General features: G+C 36.6%; 1 protein-coding gene across 4 annotated transcripts in view; it reads left to right on the top strand.

Moving 5' to 3' along the window:
- Window positions 1-18,679, top strand: part of PLEKHA1 (pleckstrin homology domain containing A1) — a 56,128-nt gene extending 37,449 nt beyond the window's left edge. For 2 of the 4 annotated variants that reach the window (XM_070752552.1, XM_070752553.1), the window contains 4 exons: window positions 7,167-7,231; window positions 9,294-9,357; window positions 11,313-11,402; window positions 14,640-18,679. In XM_070752552.1, the coding sequence (XP_070608653.1) occupies window positions 7,167-7,231; window positions 9,294-9,357; window positions 11,313-11,402; window positions 14,640-14,957 (537 nt within the window). In that variant the 3' untranslated portion in view covers window positions 14,958-18,679. Of the gene's footprint in view, window positions 1-7,166; window positions 7,232-9,293; window positions 9,358-11,312; window positions 11,403-12,322; window positions 12,394-14,639 lie in introns of all 4 variants that reach the window. The other 2 variants (XM_070752555.1, XM_070752554.1) reach the window with 2 other exon arrangements.
- The last annotated feature ends 6,667 nt before the right edge of the window (window positions 18,680-25,346 follow it).

Here is a 25,346-nt window from a genome sequence, read left to right as displayed (position 1 = left end):
AGGGTGAGAAGAATCCGGCATCATAACAACAACAAAAAAAGTATGAGAACTAGGTGGGGGATAGGGAGGTATAACAGGTGGATAAGTTTTCAGTCTGAGCATATGAATGTTATTCAATAGTTCCAGAAACTTTTCCTGAAGAAATGACAGCGGGAGAATTTGAGACTTTAAAGCAGGAACATGTCTTTTAGTCATTACAAAGTATTCCTGATTAATATAAGAACATAAGAAGAGCCATGCAGAATCAGGCCAAGCCCATCAAGTCCAGCATTCTGTGTCACACAGTGGCCCACCAATTGTACATGGGGATCTTGAGCAGAAAGAGAAGGAAAAACCCTCCCTTTCCCTTGACCACCAGCAAATGGTACCCAAGATTATTCCTCCGTGAGTTAATGCAACTATTTTTTTCCTTTTTGGTTAAATATATTCATTATGTTTTATCAGTGAGAATAAAATACAAAATAAAATCAACTCATCAATTTTTTGAATGGGACACTCCATTGACTTCTACTTATAGGCTCTCAAAACGTAATGGTTTTTTTCAACCCGTTTGGAGCTGTGATTCAGTAATCTTACAATTGACCCTTTCTTTCTATCAAGGGGGAACATATTTCAACCTTCATTTTGTCACCTGAAGGTGGAAGAATGGCCTAAATTGGCTAATAATTAAGGAGCATCTCAGAAAGGGGGTTTCATGATTCAGATTGTGTCTCATCCACCATTGGTAAGAGAATATCCAGCACCCTAATATCAAGGTGGATCAAATTGTGTCTCTCTGCTTCTGTTGTGGGGGTGTTACAACTGATTCCTTGAAGTTTTCTTGTTTTTTGTCTTTATATATTAATGCATCAGAACTGACATTTGTGCTTCAGCACGTGTACAATCTGCAAATGTGACAAGAGATCCAACTCTAGAATATATGGGCTATTCCATTTTAGTAAAATATATTTCTGGCTTTACTGTGGGAATGTTATTATTGCTACTATTATAATGAATAAGGGTACCCCCATCTGCACAAGCGTGCTAACACTTTCTGCTGAAGATTGTAAGGACAGTGGGCAAATCATGATTGCCCTACTCTGCCCTCAAGCCTTTTGCACTGTTCTTTGGGAAAAAATAATTTTAAGACTCTAAAATTTTGTTTAAATCAAATACATTAAATTAAACATGTTTACGACATTGAACTTCCCCTGAAAATGCTATTGTTACTTTCTTCATTGAATTTCACTGCCCATTCCATACAGATGTTCATCTTCATTTTTCAAAATGAATTTGAAAGGTTACTGAGCTAACTTGCAAGGAATGGCTCTCAATTCTCAGATTGCTTTTAAGTGAATATCGGGAATTATGTCTTGCTTTATGAAATTTGCTGACCATATATTAATTATCTTGAGAATTATAATTTCCTGAGATTTATTACCCTTTATTATGCTATTATATCCCAGAAAATGCTTGGATATGCATGGGATCATGCAAAGCAAATTTGCATATCCTTCCATGTGTGAATGAATGAATGAAATAAGCTAACAATAACATTTTTATTTGTTCTTTATCTACATAGACCTGTTAAAACCTCTTAACAGGCAAATTTTTAACAGGCAAAAGCTGTTTTCTAGTTCTCTAGAAAATGAAAGCAAAGGGAAATGCTTTCACACTTGCAAGATTCTTACAATGAAAGTAATATGAATACTTATAGTTTTGGTTTCCGGTCTAGACTCCCATGAAGAGCTGACACCTTAAATCTTGTATGAGAGGTACTAGATTCAAATTTGCTACTTGCTCTTAAGCATTCTTCCTGTTTAAACAGGATGCATGAAAGAGGTATGACAATTAAGAAATTTCACAGGTGATTAGTTCTTCCTATATACAGCACTACTAGACTATATAGTGTCAATGGCTACAGAATGGTTTATCAATAATAATTACCAGTATTAAAATAAGTGTACTTGGAAACAATCCTCCAAATATTTATTCCTAGGAAAGTATAAGTGAAGTTGTTCAAAACTATCAAATTGCATATGTTTTTTAATACTAACAGGACATCAAGAAGCATTCCATTTCTGAAAATTTTATAATAAAATACAATACAGATGCCTCCAGCAGGATCTTAATCAAAGTGAAGCATTGTGATAAAAGAAAAAAATACTACTATTGACTATTTCTGAAAATGCAACTATAGACACATTTCAGGCAGTTAATATTTGAAAGAACCGATCAGCAAGTTTTCTCTTGAAATATGAAACTTTTCTGAAGTGTCCTTTTACCATGTTAACTTTATTTGGAGTTAACAGTGAAGTTTTAAATGTGCACTTGCTTTCCTTACAGCAACCACATGATGGCGCCCAGAAAAGGTTTTCAAAGATTATAGTTTGCCAGTTTGAGAAAAAGATCGATGCATATCTTCTGAACCATATTACATGAAAGAAAACCATGTAAAAATTAATACATTTATGCAGTCTTTTACTCTATCACAAATTAGAATGTTTTCAAATATGTTCATGTGTTCTTTTTAGTGCTGTAAAGTTTAAAGCAATACTTATTGCTTACACAAGAATTAACATTAGATCAGAACCTGAATACATTAGTATGCATCAAATCCATATTTCCATTAATCACTCAACATGGTCAGAAATTTAAGATAACTAATTATAGTTTTAATTCCTATTTTAAAAAATGGTGTGATATTTGGCCAGATTATGTTAATTGTGAATGGATAACCAAAAGTAATTACAGAGATTAGAAATGTGCTCTTTTTAAATTATTTGTTTCTTGTCCTTGTTAATTTAAACCATCAGGCTTTGATTTATATATTAGCTGATAAAGCATTTATAATAATTTATTACTGTAATTAAAATATACTTATCACAAACTAAGCTCCTTTTTATTCTGTTTTGAATATGCCTCTTTTCCTCTAAATACATCAGGACCAATCTTTGAGGTCAAGAGATGGCACATTTTGAAGAGAGGCTACTCTGGGAGATCATATAGCAACATCACATAGCTGGGTGGGTTCAGAAATTCAGCAGGTAGGCCCAGTCAACTTGTTTGACCACAATATTTAGCTAAAAAGTTAAGTAGGGTTAGTCATGTTTTAATACTTATATGGAAACTACCAAGAAATATTTATAACAACCCTGAAAAAGGCTGCTACTTCTGTCAAGAAAACATGTTGGTCAACTTAACTGAACACTTCAGAAATTATATAATTTTTCTGTATCCTTTTGAGAGCTCCATACGGATTGCAGTTTTCTGTGTGGCACATTTGAAAATTATATGCTTAGGTCTTTCTGAACTCTGTAGCTGTTAAGCACAATGGTGTCTCTTCGAACATCACAGTGTTTATATTTTATAGTGCCTGAACATTTAAATAATATTTGTGCTTTCAAATTATAGATTGCCTTGTTACTTTAAAGAGACCAATCAGATGTAATTCTATATCCTTCAGTTATTATTAAGCTCATAAGTTTTCTCTTCTCTACGTGATTTGGAATAAACAGAAAATATATATGTAAACCATTCCATAAGACAAGTAAATTATAACATTGTATTATCTCTATTCCATATGGAAAAGATCCTAGTTTTTTTATCCTACAGTGAAAGTGAGAACTTCTATCCTGAAGGTATATCTGAAATGATACTTGTAGTGTTCTTCAGATCTCCCAGTCCTCTTTCAAACCTTAGTTCTGCTTAGTTACATTTCAATTTTGCAAGAGAGAGGGAGAGAGAGAGAGAGAGAAAGAAAGAAAGAAAGATGTACAGTAATCCCTTGCTACTTCACAGTTCATCTTTTGCGGATTCGCTACTTCATGGGTTTTCAAAGGGAGCTTAAATCCATTAAATCCATTGAAAATTTTAAATCCATTAAAAATTCATAAAATTCTTCTACAGTACTACTGTACTCTATTAAAGAAACTGGTAGAATATCACATGTAGTTCCAGTTGAGAAACATTATAGAATGACTGTTTAATGCAAAGGGTGGGTTTTAAAAGTCCAAATACTCGTTAAATACATTAAAAAAAATATTTCCTCTACTTCACGGAAATTCATTTTTCACGGATGGTTTTGGAATGCATCCCCCGTGAAAAATCAGGGATTACTGTACTCAAGCAATTATCAATCAACCTAGTTTAATTTTATGGGTGAATTAGATTACTGTATTTAACAAGCTCCTTGGAATATTGTTTTACTACATTTGAGTGCTACAGTATGTTTTTAATGTGTACTACCAGTATAACTAGATTATTTTAATGTAAGGAAAATTTTCAATAGTAGGCACCTAAGTTTGGAGAATGTAAGTAATTCCCAATAAAACATTACTATATTATCTATAAAGTAATAAAGAGGAGAAAGAAGATTATAGTGTAATACCACTTGGTAACTGTTCTGGCTGGCCGCAGGCCACCCAGGAACAAAGTGATTAATCAAATACACCCACGTAAGCTTGTAAAAGTAAAAAAAAAGGGTTGTTCTTTATATTCAGAAAACTGCAAACCATGGAGTTCCAGAGCAATGTTAGTTTAAGAGTTCAATAGGTCAGAGTTAATTACTCCAGTCAATGCAGAAGCCTTTCAGGCTTACGTCAGCCAGAAACAACTCATTCTTAAATAGTAAGAATGTCCAGAAATCCACAGCAAACACAAAACCACAATTGAACAAGCTTTTTTCAAAACTGAACGATAGACTCCCACACAGGCCTCTCCAACCCTCCCCTTTTTCAAGGTTGCAGCAGCATCATTAATTCTTATCTACTGTTACCTATAATCTGTTTCTGCGTTTGTGCAGCTTCTCTTGTCTTCCTAGCATTCTCCTGACCCGAACATTCAGAATAGGATTGTTCATTAACTCTTCCCCTTCTGAGTCAAATGAAACTGGCTGGAGATTTGACTGACTGACTCCATTCTCCTCTCTGCCTCTCCTTCTAGTTCACTGTCTGATTCTTCCTGCAACCAGATGGGTCTTCTGTAATCAGATAGCTCCCACTCCTCTGTCAAAATCAGCAGCCAAAGGAGCTGGCCTGAAGCCAACCACAACAGTAACCATGATATATTGTTTAGTGACTGACATAGAGAGCCTCCATTTGTAGTTGTGACAATAATAAAAAGTAATTGTGACTTTTTTCCCCTTTCCCTTTTTCTGTCAGAGCAGAGGGATTGCCTAAATAAGTAACCTTTTTCTGAACTTCTTTCTTCCAGAACGCAGCATGTCCCTAAAATTTGCAAGCCACAAGTTCTCTCTTTATAACTTTAATTATTTGGTTACAACAGTCCCTGCCATTCAGCTACTGCCTGAAATCAACAACACCTTAATCCATTTTTCACTATAGATAGTCCTGAATATAGCCACCCATTGTTTAACATTGGTTTGAAGTTACAATGGCCTTGAAAAGGTGCTTGTAAAGCACTTCAGTCTGTCATAACATGTAGTACCGTACCCTTCCCCCAAGTCATGTTCATACTTATGATAGGTTGTAAAGGACCCCGTGATCATTCAATTGCCATTTACAATCTTTGTTGCCTTCCCAGAAAGTCAATGGGGAACCTGGAAGGAAGGTTATAAGCTGCTGCCTCCATTTGCTAAGAGGAGTCTCCAAGAGGAGGTTTCTGGGGACTAGCTGAAAGAGTTGCCTGCTGAGAGGAATTAAACTCCTCTAGTGAAGCAGGGAAACAGAGCTCAGGTCCTAAAGCTCAGAGGTCTGTACTTGCACCCCACTAAATATGTTCCCCCTGCATCTTTTGTAGGAATGCAAGAACAGGCGACCTAAAATTCAGGAGAAAGTAAAGTGCAGGAAGGAGACTTCACATTCTTTGGCAGGCAACCAGCGGTGGGCTATCAGCCAGAATGCTAAATTGTGCTCACCGCCATGGCTCATAAGTTCTTGCGGGACGTTGCTGCACCTATGGAAGTAGCAAAATCGCTCATGGAGCCGCAGATAAAGCCTCGCCGAAACACGGGCACAATTTTGCTACCTCCACAGGTGTAGCAGCAAAATTGCACTGTTTTATGGAATGAGCAATTATAAATTGGTTTAAATTATTTTAGAATTTTTATGGTTTTTAATTACATTAATTGGATAAGATGTACCATTATATTTTTTATATATGTTGTGAGCCACCCCGAGTTCTCGGAGAGGGGCGGCATACAAATACAATTAATAAATAATAAATAAACAAACTTATGAGCCACGGCGGCGAGCGTAATTTAGCATTCCGGCTCATAGCCCACCGCTACAGGCAGCTCTTTCAACTATCTAGAGATGAAAGGGAGCCCAAATCTAAGCTAAGGTCTTAGCTTCTGAGCAGGAAGGTAGCATAGGTAAAGTAAGGAGCACAAGTTGTCTCATGGGAATGTCTTGGGAGGCCTTTTGCAGGCCACACATGAGTGTCTCATAATTCAAGGGTTGAAAATGCTTCTTGGGATTTCAGCAGGAAGGATTTTCAGCTCCTAAGGGAAGAGACAGCATGATAAAGTAAATGCTGGGTGTCTTTGGGAGGGTGGGGAAAAACATTAAGAAACATTGTCTTCTTTCTAATTATATCAGCATCAGGGTGAGCATTCCAAAGGCCAGAGTAGTGGAGAAAAGGGGCTATAAGATTAACTCTTTTACACAGTTTCTTATGAGTCATGTTCTGGAAACTTTTCTTGCCCTTTGGGCTTACTATATGTTTGGAGTCACGCCGAAGTAAAATCAAAAGCACAATTGCTGTCACTTTAAAAAAAAAGTCTTAAGAATTGCTTTGTTTAAAATTAAGTTGCTGGTCCCCAGTTGGAGTCAGCAATGAGGATACCTGTAGTAGGTATTCTTTTTACAGAATGTTAATTGTGGAAAAGCGAAACAAACTGTTATTAACTACTTAATTGAAGTCTTTCTGGGCTGCTCCTTTCTCTAGGGAATCAACTTGGAATGGAAGAAACTGGAAGAAACTGTTAACCAAACTCATGTAGAAAATGTGTATGTTTTCATCCCTTTGTCCATATAGTCTTCGGAGAGGAGCGGCATACAAATATAATATTGATGATGATGATGATGATGATGATGATGATGATGATGATAATAATAATAATAGCTTTTATTTTGTCAATAAATGGTTCTCCCCCTTCAAAACAGGTTTGTACAACACATATTTTTGGTGTACCTACTAAAATGTTAATGATTCTAATTTTTCAGGATAAGGAGCCTCTTCGGATTATACCACTGAAAGAAGTTCATAAAGTCCAAGAATGTAAACAAAGGTGAGAATTGTAAAGGTATCAAATCATATGTAACTGGAATAAGAAAGCCTGATCGTTCTGTTTCTCATTATAATTTAATGCATTTTATTTGTTTTATGATTAGGAAAAAAAAGATGATTAGATTGGCAGTTTTAAAATAAATGAGAAGACAAAACCAACTCATTTCCAAGGAGAAAAAAAAACTACAGAGAAATAGTAATCTTGATTATGACTTAAAAGGACTCATTCTGTTTAACACATTTAAAATAGTCTGGAATTAAGTCTAACTAGTAGAGGAACTAAATTGGCTGATAATATTAAACTTTTCAGAGTAGTAAAGGACTACCAGGAACTCAAAGGGATCTATACAAATTAACGAAGTGAATATCAATTCTTGAAAATCAAGGGAAACAATAAGTATTAGCTTTGAAAGCAGTTTGACTGCTTCTGGCAGCTATCTGCTGGGGGACTAGGCTTCTTTGTGCTGTTGGTTGGTCAAAGTGAAAATAGTCTTCTGGATTAGAAGGGCACCACATGTTCATATGTAAGGCATTTGTGATGGATAAAAGTAGGGGAATATATCATTTATACTCTTATGAAAGGGTTGATTGCATTACTGTTTAGGATATTTCAAATAAATATCCTAAACAATAATATAAAAGAATGAAATAAATATCCTGAACAATAATTTGTAAAAGAATTAAAAATCAGTCTGGAACTAAATAAACTCTTTCCTAAAGATTTCCTAGCTACAAACACAAATAATACATCAAAGCATGCAGCTTATTAAGTTACCAGGTGATTCTATGACAGCATTATAAAGTTTCTTAGGACATCTTTTATGTATATTTTTATTCCATGTTTGGGATAAATTGTTTAACTTGAGGACTAAGCTTAGTTAAAATTCAACAGTGGCCATATTTGCCTTGAGGTTTGAAAGAAGGAGACAGTGGGTAAATCTGGAAGTGCAAGTGTATGTCTTAGCTTTGTCTGTCTGATTATCACTCTTATGAGCCTTAAGAGCCTTGGCAGTGCAGTGGTTAGAGTGCAGCACTGCAAGCTACTTCTGTTGATCACCAGCTGCCAGCAGTTTGGCAGATCGAATCTCAGTAGGCTCAAGGTTGACTCAGCCTTCCATCCTTCCAAGGTCGGTAAAATGAGGACCCAGATTGTTGGGGGCAATATGCTTACTCTCTGTAAACCACTTAGAGAGGGCTGCAAAGCCCTGTGAAGTGGTATATAATTCTAAGTCTAAATGCTATTATGGAGGTTGTGCCAAAAAGATGATAATAATTTAGGTATAATCTAAACACTAGCCAATCAGGTCATAACTTCAAATACAGTGGCTTTAACCTGCTTATCTAGAGTTTTAATAATGTAACTGCTTTGAGCTGGTGGTGTACAATACATGTAGTTCTCGAATTACAACCATTTGTAGTGACTATTCAAAGTTATAATGGCATTTTAAAAAGTGACTTATGATTAGTCTTTCCACTTACAACTGTCACAGATTCCCACAATTACGTGATCAGAATTTTGGCTCTTGTCAACCAACAGGTATTCATAATGATTGCAGTGTACTGGGCCACATAGTCATCATTTGTGACCTTTCCAGCTGGATCTGACAAGCAAAGTCCATGGGAGAAACTGGATTTAGTTAACAATATGTGATTCACTTAACAGCTAAAGTAATTTGTTTAACTAACTAGCAAAAAAAAGTTCTAGTATAATAACTGTCTTAGCAACAGAAATTCCCAATTGTCATAAATCAAGGATTATCTATATAGTGTAGGTGGTCCTCATTTAACAATTATTTATAATTACAGTGCTGGTGAAAAAATAGTTTTGTGGTCAGTCCTTGCATTTATGATCTTTGCAGGTCCTAAAGCAAAGAGAAGCCGAAATAAAATCATAAGCACACTAGCAGTTTCATTTAGTGATTGCTTTGCTTAAAGTTGCTGGTCATAATAGTGATATTTAAATGAGGACTACCCCCAAATACTTTAAAACTGTATATGTCAGATACATGAGGTAGAATTTGATTTTAACAATTTGTCCATTTACATTTTTGTATGTTTTTCAGTGATATTATGATGAGAGACAATCTTTTTGAAATTGTAACAAGTTCTCGAACATTTTATGTACAAGTAAGTCTTCTATTTATGCATCTTATGTAAGATCACATACTCAATTTCCTTTCAAACATATAGCCACAACTAATTTAATTTTGCAACTAAAAAAAGGTGTGAACTAGAGGCTCCCAATATGCAAAGAATTAGTGGGAACATCTGAAATTGAAAACGTTTAGTAGGTGTTTTCACAAAATGTCTACTGTGAGGAAATTCACAGAATGAATGTTTTGTGATTAGCAATAAAATATCCATTTATCAGAAGAGAAGCTGGGAAGATTGCTGTCTACCACAACCAATTAGCCATCCAGCTTGCAAAGCATTTGATTGCAAGTACCCATGACTTTAAAAAAAAAAAAACCCAACTATTTTTACAATAAGTCATATGTCCATTCATGATTTACTATTTATTAATTTTATTTATTATTTATTAATTTCACTTATATGTCGCCCAATCCCATGGTTAGGGGATTGTTAGGTCAGGGCAGTGAGCTTCATAAATATCAAGGAAGATGCTAATGAATTGTGTTACCCATCAATTTGTAACAAATATCTCTGTAGTTTGGTAGAACTGAGTGATTCTCATTTTCAGTTTAGATCTTCTGTATTTTAGAGTGACATAACTGGTCTAGTGAAATGCTTTGATTAACTTCTTAAAAAGCCTGCTAAGAGGATTTTTCCAATGGTGTGCTATAGTAATAAAAGAGAATATTTTTAGCTCAGGGTTGAACTATAAAGTCCTTGGTACTTACTGAACAGTTGCTTACAGGTGTTTCATTACATAATTAGGTAATATCTTTAGTACAAATAGAGTGGGATTTGCTCCCTATTTATATAGAATAGCTTGTTCTGCCAGTATTGATTGGTTTTCTCCTTGGTGCAGTTCCTTGCTTAAGGTATTATTTTTTACTTGATTGATTGTCTGATATTAATTTATCTAGATGTTGGTTGTTGGAAAGAATGGATTCTGGTCTTTTTGTTTCCTTGTAGCTTTTTAATTACCCTATCTATTTTGGATGGTGTGAAAATGTGGTTTCTGGGTCTATTCGTGGCTGATTTGTCTCAATGCCAAGTAACCAAGAATTCCTCAATATTTTTGGATTTCCCTTAATGTGGGATGTTCCCAGTTTCCCAGTTGAAACTGTGGTTGAGTCTAGCCCATGTATTGTAAGTGTTTCATCATATCTTTCTGCTCATAGTTGGTTTTTATAGATGTACTCTGCTAATCTTTGCCTACCTGTCCTACATAGTGGCTTTTTCAGTTCTTACAATGCATCCTTTCTTTTTTCATTTTGACTATTGGGATTCTTAGTTACTTAAAATGTTTTGGAGAGTTTTAGTTGGTCTGTTTGCTATGGTGATGCCATGTCATTGTTTCTGATATTTTCTAAGATTTATTTTATATATATGGCAGTGTTATCTAAGATTCTTTTTTATGTATGGCAGTGTTATCCTTTTCATTATAATTACTTGAGTTTTATAAACTTTTACTCCCAATGAAGTTTTTAGTTTCTTCATGTATGTGTGTATGTGTTCCTTTTTTAGAACATTATAAATTATTCACATAATTTCAGTGCATATTGAGGTTAAATAACATACTGATGAATCCTCTTCAGTAGTTAGGTTGAGAACAAGGAAGTTGTAAATGGGCCTTTCATATCCCTATTCATTGAAAAATATCTGAAAATAGCTATGGTCACCTGCCAGAATTTTTCTTTGCAGGAAGTAGAAAATGGCTTTATATAACTACAGTATTTCCAAAATAGTGACCACAATGTCAAGAACTGTGCTTTAAATACACTATTGTAGTAAATCCTCATGTTTTTCATGAAAAAGTCTGTTTCTACCAGTCTAGATTAAATGTTTGAAATCTGTTCATGAGGAAAATGTTTGACATATTCTTATATTGTATAGGTAAAATACTTTTAAATCTAAAACTGAAATTCCACCCAAGTTTTATATTCTTATTTTAGGCCGATAGCCCAGAAGACATGCATAGTTGGATTAAAGCAATTTCTGGTGCAATAGTAGCTCAACGGGGACCTGGGAGATCAGCAGCTTCCGTATGTTTTTAAACATCTTAAATTATGACACTTCAGCAATAACCAGTACTCCTCATACTCTTTTATCAGTCAACCCTTTCTTAGATCTGGAGTAACACATTTGCATGCACTACAACTATGACCATTGTTTTTTATTAATGCTAATATAAAACCCCCCACTATTTTTGTCTTTCTTTATTATCTTAATATTTAGAAGTTAAACTCTTCTCTCTTAATTGAACTACAATGAAATTTGTGAATTTATATGATCATTTTCTGAGTTTTGTGCTTGAGACACCCCTAAACCGATTTAAAGTACCTTTGAATAGAATTATTTGAAATTTAGTTTTCAGTCCGCTTAGCACAGAATTGTAATTCAAAAAGATTCTAGGTTTCTTTTTTGAACAGCTGGTGTTACAATGGCTAACATTGCCAAACTGTTTGTTATAAGTGTCAGCAACGATGTTGTTGTTCCATAGATGGCATATTTTTTTTAATCAAACATATGTTTATACTACTGAGTATAATTGTTATAATGTAGTGCTATTCGCAACCATTCGTTTATAGCAGTATTGGGATTTTTTTTTACTTCTGTCAATATACTAGAAGTTTATTCTAACTTGTATACAGCCTGGGGATATTAAAATAATTGTGTTTCTTACACCAAATTTCACCTTTTTTTCAAAAATTGATTAAAACAGTCTTATTAATTGGCACTATCCTTTAGAAACTCTCTCTGGGCATAAATACATTCCGGTTGGTGGAAAGGTTATTGGGAATGGGTATGCCTTTGTGTCTTTGGCCTGTTTTCAATTTTTGTGGTGGGATAACTCTACTAGTGGCTATCAGCAGTTCTTTTCTTTCCCTGTCCTTTCCTCTCTTCGTCCCTTCCTCTTTTCAAGTTTAGGTTACTCTAATCTTAGCTTTGCACTGTGTTCCAGATGCGGCAGGCCAGAAGGCTGTCGAATCCTTGTATACAGAGGTATACATCAAGAACTGGTGAATGCAGCACGTATGTGGGCTCTCATGTAAACCTGCCATTTCATCAGAGGGCTGAAATCCAAACCATTTATTAACATTATATAAAATGATGAATTTCATCTTGTGGTTTCTTCTGTTGATCATTATCACCATGAAATTACTAACTTCTGAAACATTCTCTATTGGCTAATAAATGTGGTTTTTCTAAATAAAATCTATTTTTTCAGAATGGCAAACATTCACTTGCTGAAATCTCTGTTCCTTTCATTCAGAAGAAAAGCTCTAGTGGCAAATACATGGAGACAGAAATTATGTTTGGCCTAATTTGCATGAGAGTTCATATTTGAATTTAATCATTTTAAAACACAGCTAAGTAAAACCCTCTCAGAACCTAATAGTTAAATGTGTGCACATAGGTGTGCACACTAAGAAAAACAACCAACCTGCATGGTTTTTACATTATGCATGGGATCATTAGTCAAGATGCAGGGATTGTTATAGCTTGCAATAGTTTGATTAACTAGCTTATGGTTAATCAAAATAATATAATTCTTTTACATTCTAATCACAAATTTTGTATCTCATCACAAAACTAAAAATTGAAATATTTGAAATGCTGCTGCAGCAAATCTTGCTTGGGTTCAATTTAAAAATGTTATAGAAATATTTATATAGCATTCACTTTAGAAAAGAAGTTTGTATTTGAAAATTATTTTACACAATCGTTTTATGTTAAACATATTTATTTCTGATCACATTTAAAACGAAGTACCAAATTTCTTCTTTATCTTCCTTCACTTAGATGATTCCTATAAATGTTTCTAGACCTGTTCATGGTTTAGTCTACTATCTGGATAATCTGCTTATTATATAAACGTTTGTTGACCAAGCTAATTCTGAATCTAGCTAAGCAGCCACATTCTCCAGCTAATGATTTGTGTAATAGAAATGGGAATTTTTCTGTGAAGCCTACCATTCAAAATAAGAGATATTTTGTTGATAGAAGTATTAACATGTGATGAGGCACAATATAGCTTAAAGTAGAAGTACATTCTGGAATGTTATCCTAAACCAGTCTTTGCTTGTTGGTCTAATGCAAATGTTAGCATTTTCAGATTGTCAGAAGTTTCCACTTTAGGTTGATTGATAAATAGATGTAGAACATTGGAACACTAATTCCAAAATTTGCCAGGAAACATAACATTTCTGGAACAGACAGGTAGACTACTATGGTCTTATAATCTGTCATTAAGAAGCTTCATAATCTGATATAATTTTAGATGAAATTCCCAACTGCTCCATTACAGGATCAGTTATAGTTGCCAATTTACAGCATATCTTGCTGATTTTTACTTGATGAATACTCAATACTCTTCAGAATTTTTTCTGCATTTTTTTCTCAATTTTAAAATTAATTGCAATATTCATAGCCTAGCAAAGTCTAGACAATATTCTTTGAAGTTTCTTGCTTATTGTAGAAATTATTTTCTGCAGATTTCATTTAAGGGTGGCATTAAAATGCAGAACTCAATAATGGTATGATCATATTTAATAAGTATAAAAAATGAAAAATACTGAATATAATAAATAGTCCATTACCAAAACAACAGCTACCATTATAGAGTACAATATAGAAATATCCGAACTACATAACATTATATTACTTTCTGGAAATATTGACCAACAAAATCAGATATTACTACAGTTTCATAGAACAAATAACTAAAGAATAAGGGACAGATGAACAAAAAGATAAAGTGCCTTAACAGTGGACGTTTAATTCACATAAAATTTTAAGAATTTAATTATACTTATTTTTTTACAAGTGAATATACTTGCATGTATTTATGGGATTAGTTTATTGAAATTCTTTTAGGATTAGATTTTAAGAAGTATTTAATCCTATTTGCAAATTCCTAAAATTGACAGTTTTTTCAAAATGCTGCCGGTGGTATGCTATAATGGGCATATGGCAAGTAAGGGATAAATCTGTTCTGGAAGATTGATGGCATTGGGCATAATAACTTGGTGCAATTGTACTGTCAGAATTAAAAGATATCACGCTAGATTTAGGGACTTGTCTTGGCTGTTTCAGCTTGCTGTTTCACTGTATGCTCACAGTCTTAACATTGTGCTGCATTGGAGAAGCTTCTGCTTTGTGCTCTTATGCCTTGCTTTGTATTTTCCTTTTCATTATTTCAATGACATAGGTCTGAATTAAGTAATTAGCATGGAGTAAATTACCAACTTAATCAGATAATTACCTCTCCTTTACAGGAGCATTCCAGCTGTTCAGAATCCAGCTGTCCTACAAAAACAGCAGCAGCCACCTCACATTCCACAACCACTCACCGCTCCACTTTGGTCCAAACCCTTAACAGCAAACCCCCTGTCTTGGAGAAGCGAAGATTTCATGAATCTTTTACCACGGCCAAACCAGGGAGCTTCAAGATCCAGGCTGTCCCTTCAAGAAACTCAACTTCCAAAGTGACTCAGCAGGCCCTATTGGAACCTCAAAATAAAAATGGCACTCAGGAACAGGATCCTGATCCAGTGGATCTCGATGATGCAAGCCTTCCAGTTAGTGATGTGTAATGATGGGGAAGAGTCTGGAAAATTAAGCATTGTTTTGGTCCTTGAATTTCCTTTCTCAGACTTTTAGCCAAAGATAGAAAGAACAAAACATAGAATGTTGCTTATGTTGACTTTTGTGTATGCATATGTTCAAAATTTTGTATGTTTTAATAGTTATATGCTACCTTGCACTGTGTATCAGAACGGACTTTTTGCTTTTTCTGTACCCGGATGACAAATCTTTTTGATAGCAAGGGGCTGAAATATGATACTTGATCTAAAAGTTATTTAATTAAGCAAGGTACCAGCTGCTCTTCATAATCAGTTTGACAAAACTGAAAAAAACCCAACAGCAACCATCTCCTTAATGCTATTTTTAAAAGCCAATTTCCAGCTTAATGATCTTGTAATTCAGGCTATTGTCAACCCAAATCGGCTTATTTTCTAAAAATACCGGCACAGTTTTTTTGGGCATCTATGTATACAGTGTTCTTTGATTGTCAGGACTGCAGAGCATAACAGTGAAGGCAATGTAATGCACTTTTCCTATGCAAAGAGATTTTTCATGTTAAGAATATCTCATGTTTAGAATAAGAAAAACATCATGCTGCAGTATCTGAAATGAGGTATGTTTTCCTTACAATGAATGCTTAGATTTGAGCAATCTATGTATTCAAGGCACAAAAACTGCTCATAGCAAATATAATATTTGTTAAAGTACAATAAGTGAGAATCTCTATGAGAAAAGAAAGCTTATAAGAAAGGCCCACAGATTACGGTAATCTAAATGTGCTGACTTAATTGGAGCTCCTGATAAATACTTTGTAAATCACTGCCCTTCCATAGAATCTAAATCCTTTAGAATTTCAGAAAACTGGTGCTGTGAAATTTACATTACCATAATACAGCTATTTTGAATATTAAACCTATTTTTGATGCACTCCTAAAATAAATTGTAACTTTTGCACATTTGGATATTGATGGACCATCAAAATAAAGGTATTATGTAGATTTTTAAAAAACTAGGGAACATAAACTAGTAAATCTTTTAAAGGTTTAACGAAAATATTTTATAATGGGCTTTGCAGTAATTATTTAAAACTATTGTTCCAAATTTTGTTTTCTCTTGTGTGATCTCCCCTCTCCTCTCCCCTTCAGTGAGTTGTAACTGGTTCCCATTTAATATTTTGGTCAGTAAAAGACTGAACAAACTCTGCTTCATGCTATTGGTACTGAATTATTCCATCATGCAACTGTGGCCTGTAACTTCTGTGCACTGTATTTATTAAAAGTGCCTGTGGGTTCTTTCTTCATAATACTTTAATAGTTTGGGGGTTAGATAGATTTATTTTTCTGGTTTTGAGCCTTGTGTGGTATGGTTCAGCATGTGTATAAGGTGAAATGCTTGTGAAATTTCCAGCGTACAGGTATCTGAGCTGTGCATTATGATTTTCAGACTGGATATTTGTTCAGTTCCAGTGACAATAATAATAGGATTAAGAAGCTGATGCTGGATAATTGATCAAAAAGAGAATGCACTATTTTATAGATAGGTTGTGAAAAAAATCTGTTTAATCAACAAAAGGCCCAAAGTTTCACATGCTGCTGCCTTATGCAATTCACATTTTCCATTATATAATATTTTGTGTAAGTTATGCTTGAGAAATTCTAAAGAATGAATGCAGATATTTAAGCAAAAATAATTCCTCCATTATACCAGTAAAGTAGGTGTTCTTTTATATCTTAGTGGAACAAAAGACAAAATGTTCAAATTAGTTGAAGGGGATGTTCCCTTAAATTAAGAGCAGAAGTGTGCTGTTCCCTTCAAGTTTCCACTACTATCCTCTATAAAGATAGATAGAGGATTATTCTACAACCCTCCCCATTTCAGAAAGGAAATATAGATTTTTACTCAGCTGACTAGACTACACGTCACAGTTTTTAAAAGATATTCTAATTTTAAAAATACTTGTCATTTGCTTGCTTAAATTATAGTATCAATAGAAGCAAGAAATCTTTTATCTATTAAAAAACTTCAGTTATACCAGTGGTTTTTAAACGGGTGTGTGGGGGAGTGTAATTTTTCCCAAAGGGTATAGTTGAGAGTAATGAAGCAATTTGCAATTGCATGTTTGTGAGTCAAGGATCCAGCTGGGACTGAAGCTGCCAAGATATCTGTGTAAAACAACAGTTTGGATATATATTTTTGATGGGGATAGTGACCTTACTTGGAACAGGGAAGAGGAATAATTGAATCAAACAGTTTAATAGTCATTGAGTTAAGCAGTGACTAGCACATTCCTGCTTTATTATATTTTTATCCCACTTTTATTACTTTTATAAGTAACTGAAGGTGGTGAGCATACCTAAAACTTCTGTCTCTTCCTCTTTTATCCAACAATAACTCTGCTAAGTGGTTTGGGCTAAGAGAGAATGAGTGACTGGCCCATTCCTGCTTTCTGTGTGCCATATGTAGAAAAGAGGGTGTATAGAGTAATACTAGAAGTCCAATTATGTGTTTATTTCCATGTATATTCAATTTTGTACACCCAACTCTTTTACAGTCATGAGCTGGGTTGACTTGCATCCTAAAACATGACATTTTCATTTGTAGTTCATTTGTCTATGCTAATGCTTAAGTGTTTGTGATTTATGGTCCTTTTAACTGCCTTTAACTAAATGGTCTCTAGTTCCCAAATTAATTTCCCCAGATATAACTTCCCTGCAAAATCTTGATCTCAGGCTTTATCTATGAAGTTTTTATATTTGCAAGAAGAATCATTTGGCACTTGTAAAAGAGAACATTTTGCCACCCTATTTTGTTTTTGCACATAAACTCAAAAGGCCATAGATATTTTGTATCACAGACATAAACTGAATCAGTCACTTTCCAGATGTTTTATTAAGTTTGTCTCATAGGGAATTTTCACTGTTGTTCCCACTTAGCTATAATTCTGTTTGTGATCAAATAAACAGTTTGGATCATGGAGTCCATCTATTGTGATTATAGAAATCTGCTGAAGAATTTGCCTTTCAAGAATACATCTATTCCATTGTTAAATATACTAACTACATTTATAGAAAGTTGTGTGGATCAAATCTGTAGATGTTAAAAATTGAAATAAAAATGAACAAGGTTTAAAAAGATAGTAGAATGCCAAATTTCTGTGATGTTATTTCAGATTGCTCCAATACAGCAGTACCTTTATATTTCTCAATTATAAGCTAAATATTTACAAGCAGTGTTTGTAAATTACTTTTTATTTGTCTTCTTAGTTACATGTGAATTAAGGTATATGTTCTGTTCAGTCTAATTCAGGAGAATACATTTTAACTTGTAACAGATTTGGCAAATGTATGAAAGACCTTATTTTTCACAATATGTATTTTGTGGAAGAAACTGAGTTGGATTGATTGTTGTATTGCCATACCTTGATGTTGTGCTAGGTTTACTGATTCTGGTACAATTTCCACATTGCATGTTCATTTTATTCTTTGAATATTACCAGTTTTCAATAGTGAATTGTAATCACAGCAGTAATCTTATGAATTCCTTTAAAATCAAACTGCTTAGGTAATTCAATAGTGTGGGAAATGCTTGTGGTTGGCAAATTGTCAGGACTTTTAATTTAACAGTACTTTTTTATATAAAATTGAAGAAAATTGTTAACTTATTTGAAACCTGTGGTGTTTTCTGTAAATGTCACACTTGTTAATAAATTGACATAAATAATGAACTATAATAATCTTATAAGACTACATATTAGTGTACTTCAAAAGACAAATTGTTCAGTGAAACTATTTTACAAACTTTGCTCTGCCCTTCAGAATCACCAAAAATCTTAAAAGTGATATTTTTAATTAACAAAAAGCAAACATTAAAACACTTAGCTTCATTAGTACAACTAATCTTATTACCAAAAATATTTTAAAGAGGCAATATTCCTGTGTGGTTAAAACTAGGTTGTAAAAAGCTATTGCTGAAGAAATTTTGATATGATCTGCTGTCAGTGTATGTTATTAAATATGCCAATTTGTACACATGTTTTCACATGTGCAGTCCTCATACATGACAAATTAGCCTTGAATGATACTGAAGAACGAAGCTTAAGAAACCACAGCTTACCCAAGAAACATTGACAAGCCTCCATCATATACTGTATATTTAAAAGTTCAGATGAAAATTAAAAAATATTAAATAGCAGACTGCATGTGGGATAAGCGGTATATACGTTTGATAAATAACATTTTGAAATAGTATAATATTCTACTATTATATAATTAGAAACATTATAACATTAGAAAATTTAGGGAGAAGACTTTTAAGCTGTATAACAGAACAGAAAAAATATAAGGAAAGAAACTGGAAGGAAGCTTCCAACTAGAATAAAGCTGTCCTTTTTAGCTAGCTTAAAATCTTGTTTGAGATTTTAATATGCTGTTTGAAGGAGTCCTATTTTTAATAATATGAGAAGGGGGAACATCTGGTAACTTAACTAGAACTTCTGAAAGTTCTGATTATTGTGGCCAAATGTCTTGCTACCAGGAATTATAATTCAATAATACTTGGACAGCTATAGCTACCTGATTCTTGCCTTAATATGCCTAGAGCAGCTCTTTATTCTTGAGGCAGTAGCAATAGCTATAGCATTTCTATACCACTTCATAGTGATTTTACAGCCCTCTTTAAGTGGTTTACTGAGTCAGCATATTGCCCCCAACAATCAGGGTCTTCATTTTTCCCACCTCGAAAGGATGGAAGTTTGAGTCAACCTTGAGCAGTGAGATTTGAGATGCAGAACTGCAGCTAGCAGTCAGCTGAAGTAGCCTGGTACTACACTGTAATCACTGTGCCACCTTGGCTCTTATCAAAGTAGTCATACAGTTCACATAATAATAATAATAATAATAATTATTATTATTATTATTATTATTATTTATTTATTTATTTATTTATTATTTATTAGATTATTATTATTATTATTATAGATTATTATTAGATTATTATTATTTATTAGATTTGTATGCCACCCCTCTCCGAAGGCTCAGGGCGGCTCACAACAATAATAAAAACAATGTTACAGTGGAACAAATCTAATATTAAAAGAGAAGAAGACATATAAAACCCTATCATTTAAAACCAAACAACACGTACATACCAAACATAAAATATAAAAGCCTGGGGAAGGTGTCTCAGTTCCCCCATGACTGGCGATATAGGTGGGTCTTGAGTAATTTACAAAAGACAAGGAGGGTGGGGGCAGTTCTAATCTCCGGGGGAGTTGATTTCAGAGGGCCGGGGCCGCCACAGGGAAGGCTCTTCCCCTGGGGCCCGCCAAACGACATTGTTTAGTCGACAGGACCCGGATAAGGTCCCAACTCTGTGGGACCTTATCAGTCGCTGGAATTCGTGTGGTAGCAGGCAGTTCCGGAGGTACTCTGGTCCAATGCCATGTAGGGCTTTAAAGGTCATAACCAATACTTTGAATTGTGACCGGAAACTGATCGGCAACCAGTGCAGACTGCGGAGTGTTGTAGAAACGTGGGCAAATCTAGGAAGCCCCACGATGGCTCTCGCGGCCGCATTCTGCATGATCTGAAGTTTCCGAACACTTTTCAAAGGTAGCCCCATGTAGAGAGCGTTGCAGTAATCGAACCTCGAGGTGATGAGGGCATGAGCGACTGTGAGCAATGACTCCCTGTCCAAGTAGGGCCGCAACTGGTGCCCTCCTTGCCACAGCCCAAAAAGTGGTGTTGCAATGTTAGCTGTGGATCGAGGAGGACGCCCAAGTTGCGAACCCTCTCTGAGGGGGTCAATAATCCCCCCCAGGGTAATGGACGGACAGATGGAACTGTCCTTGGGAGGCAAAACCCACAGCCATTCCGTCTTGTCTGGGTTGAGTTTGAGCTTGTTGACACCCATCCAGACCCCAACAGCCTCCAAGGATCAGCACATCTCTTCCACTGCTTCGTTGACTGGACATGGGGTGGAGATGTATAACGGTATCATCAGCATATTGATGATACCTCACCCCATGCCCTTGGATGATCTAACCCAGCGGTTTCATGTAGATATTAAATAGCAGGGGGGCAGAGGACCGACCCCTGAGGCACCCCACAACCCCACCTAGAGGTCGACCTCTGACCCCCCACTAACACCGACTGCGACCGACTGGAGAGGTAGGAGGAGAACCACTGAAGAACAGTGCCTTCCACTCCCACCCCTCCAGCCAGCGCAGAAGGATACCATGGTCGATGGTATCAAAAGCTGCTGAGAGGTCAAGAAGCACCAGGACAGAGGATAAACCCCTGTCCTGGGCCCGCCAGAGATCATCGTGACCAAAGCAGTTTCCGTGCTGTAGCCGGGCCTGAATCCTCGCTGTTGAGGGCCTAGATAATCAGCTTCTTCCAAGGACCGTTGGAGTTGGAGCACCACCACCTTCTCAACAACCTTCCCCATAAAGGGAAGGTTGGAGACTGGACAGTAGTTATTAAGCATGGCTGCGTCCAGGGAAGGCCTCTTGAGGAAGGGGCGCACAAGTGCCTCCTTATAAGGAGCCGGAAAGGACCCCCTCCCCAAGGAGGCATTGACAATCTCCTGGACCAAGCTCCATGTCACCTCTCAGCTGGCCGAAACCAACCAAGAGGGACACGGATCCAGTAGACAGGTGGCGGAACTCACAGCTCCAATGGCCTTGTCCACTTCATCAGGTGTCACCAAGTCAAACTCCTCCCAGACAGATGGACAAAGACGTTTAGCCTCAGTAACCTCGACTGACTCGTTGTCAGCCGATACTGCTATACAATTGGAGTCGAGGTCTGCCTGGATCCGAGCGAAAAACGAGTTAAATTCCTCAGCACTGCCCTGCAAGGGCTCCCCAACTCTCCCGATTTAGAAGGGAGCGGATCATCCTAAACAGAGTAGGCCGGGCGGGATTCCGCTGATGCAATCAAAGCGGCATGGTACGCGCATCTTGCCGCCTTGAGCACCACTTTGTAGGTCTTAATAAAAGCTCTTACAAGTGTTCGATCGGATTCGGACTCACTCTTTCTCCATCGCTTCTCTAGACATCTCTTCTGGCGTTTCAACTCCCAGAGCTCCTCGTTGAACCATGGAGCTCTACAGGATCTAGTGCCACAGAGAGGTCACAATGGTGCAATTCAGTCAAGAGCTTCCGCTGCAGCCTTGTTCCAGGCCTCAGCAAGAGACTCTGCCGAGCTGTGGATGAGTGAATCTGGTAAAATCTCAAGTGCCCTCTGAAAGCCCTCTGGGTCCATCAGGCATCTGGGGCTGCGGGAGAGGATTGGAGCCAGGAAATCAAGCCGCATTAGGAAATGGTCTGACCATGACAAAGGCAATGCTTCTAAACCCCTTAGTCTCAGACCATTACTCAATTGTCCCGAGAGGAATACCATGTCGGGTGTGTGTCCCCCCTCGTGAGTCGGACCCTGAACTATTTGAGTCAGGTCCATGGTTGTCATGGTGGCAATGAACTCCTGTGCTAGTCCAGAGGAACCGTCGAGTGACGGTAGATTGAAGTTCCCCAGGACAATAAGTCCGGGGAACTCCACCGCCAACCCAGCCACCTCCTCGAGCAGCACAAGCAGGGCTCTTGATATGCAGCTGGGAGGCAGGTACGTGAGTAACAAGCCCACCTGAACCCCTAGGTCCAACTTCACCAGGAGGGATTCACAACCCGCAATCTCAGGGGCAACGAGTCTACGCAGGCAAAAGTTCTCCTTGGCTACAATAGCCACTCCTCCCCTCCTTCCCTGGGGTCAAGGCTGATGCCATACCTGAAACCCGGCTGGGCATATTTCTGAGAGAGGAACTTCTCCCTCCGGGCCCAGCCAGGTTTCAGTCACACATGCCAGATCGGCCTCATCCAGGATCAAATCCCGGATGAGGAGAGCTTTGTTTACTACCAATCTGGCATTGAGGAGCAGCAGCTTGAGCCCAGGGCCCGGATTACACTTGTCACCAGGACCCCGGGTTGAGCTCACGGGACCAGAACAAGGGATTGCTTTTAAGCAGCAATATCTTTTTCTTCCAGAATGGCTAGCCCCGTGACTCCCGCCATATCTACCTCTCCCCAGCAGGACCGGAATATTCTGGCCCTCTGTCACCCCAGAGATAAATACCCCCATCCCTCCTGTCTCTCTACCGCCAGGTAGGCTAAATTCTACATTCATACTATCCCCATTGTTCCCATACATACCACCCCACCCACCCCACTCATTCATATCATAAAAATTACACCACCAATCATTCATTCCATTCATTTCATACATACCTTCCATCCGGTCCCAAACATCCATCACTAAAATTACCCCCCAATAAATTAGTTTAAAAGTATATAAAAATTGAAAAATTAATTTAAAAAGGTCAACCGGTCCCACATCCCACTCTAAGACAAAGGGACAAAAAGTGACACTGATTTCCCTTATGTATCTTTTATTATTTATATTATTTCTTGTAGGCTAAAAATACTTCCAAAAAGTTTACAAATAATATGAACTGTAAACAAAAATACAGCTAAAAGCAACTAACAGACAGCTGTTATCTTCATAGTGAAATTAATGGCTTTACAGGACAGTAAAAAAAAATTAAGCTGAGATTTCTGGGATATTTTTCACTTGTGTCTCTAAGTAGTATTTTCTATATTTTCCATAATATTTCCTATTCATAATAGAATAGGAAAAATGTTGCATCATCATCTTTATTTGATATAAGGAGGACTTTTCACTTGGCATTCTAAGGATTCCAACTTATTTTTCTGAGCACAAATTTCCTTAGCAAAGTAGCAGGCTGGTTGTATTCCAGCAATACTGCAAATGTATCAGCAGCAGCATAGGAAGGTATTCTGAGGACAAAAAGAATGCTTTTCTGTGTCCCAGAAATTTGAAACTTCCAGGAAGTCTGTGCTTAGGATAGAATATATTGATTCCATTTGAAGTGCACATCTCAAATTATGACCTACAGCAGCTCTTTTCTGAAAAGCATAAGCCATGTTAGCCAACCAAATAAATATTCTGGAAAAATAACATTTTGATTAATAGAAATTTTGGGGTTTCCTTAAAAACTATTTTTCATGAGTATTTGCAAACTGAAATATAAAGTAGGTAGGTTGTAGAAACAAATAGCTTGGGATAATGAGCAATTTTGTAGGATAATGTGAGAAAAGGTTACATTCTTTGAGGCTGTGCTTATTGGCATCCTAGGTATCATCATTTAATCTAACAAACAAGAGTCAAAACATTGTTAATTTTCTTCACCACTAGGCCAACTATGTTAATTCCCCAAAATAAGCATTTTTTTAAAAACTGCATATTTGGTACAATTTGCACAGGGTTTAAGATTAGCTATACTGTACATCTGTATGTGCCAGCAGTGCAGGTGTTAACCTTGAAGGAATATTTTTGAAGTTCAACCAAATATTCCCGAGTCCCCTGAATATTTCATAATATCTGGTGGCAAAATTTAATGAAAGAAGTCCAAGAACAAAAGCACTGGAAGAAAATTTTGGAAGCACCTCGGACCAGGATTTTTAAAATTATGCCGCCCTGAGTCTAAGGAGAAGGGCGGCATAAAAATTGAATAAATAAAAATTCTCTTTTTCTCTCTCTTTCTCTATGTGTGTTTTACAAGACAATATTTATGGTGCATTCCACAAGCAGTAGGATGGATCTGAGCTAAGTATGGAACTCTAGGTTGGCTGATAGGATGATCTCTTATAGAAAACGGTGCTGAACAGAGCTAACAGAACACCCACAATATCTCCTGCTCCACTAGGTATAAATGATTACAGAATATACACAGGAATAGGCAGACTTATAGACAGACTGCCTAGGTTCAAATCCTAGCAAGGGTATGGCTAGCTGATCAGAGCTAAATAGCTTGAAATATATATATATACTAGTCTCCTTCATTTTCATTATCAGCAAAAATAGGTTACAAGTATGTAAGTATGCATGTGTGTGTGTGTATATATATATATATATATATATATATATATATATATATATATATATATATATATATATATATACAGTGGTCCCCCGATCATTGCGAGGGTTCCGTTCCAGGACCCCTTGCAATGACCCCATTGCGCAATGACCCCTCGCAATGACCGGTTTTTCGCAAAGTAGCGCTGCGGAAGTAAAAACACCATCTGCGCATGCGCAGATGGTGTTTTTACTTCCGCAGCAGCAGCGAGGAGCCGAAGATTGGGGTTTCCCCACCGCCCACGCAAACTCCTCGCTGCCGCTCGCCCGCCCTTTGCCCGCCCACGCCGTTCACTTCGCGCCGCTTCCCAGCTGAGTCCTGAAGCCAATTCGCTTCAGGACTCAGCTGGGAAGCGGCGGCGAGCGAACGGCGTGGGCGGGCGAAGGGCGGGCGAGCAGCGGGCG

The sequence above is a fragment of the Erythrolamprus reginae genome, chromosome 5 (genome assembly GCF_031021105.1).
Source record: "Erythrolamprus reginae isolate rEryReg1 chromosome 5, rEryReg1.hap1, whole genome shotgun sequence".
NCBI classification, from domain to species: Eukaryota; Metazoa; Chordata; class Lepidosauria; order Squamata; family Dipsadidae; genus Erythrolamprus; species Erythrolamprus reginae.
Note: the sequence above shows the minus strand (reverse complement) of the source record. Positions and strands in the feature narration are given on the sequence as shown.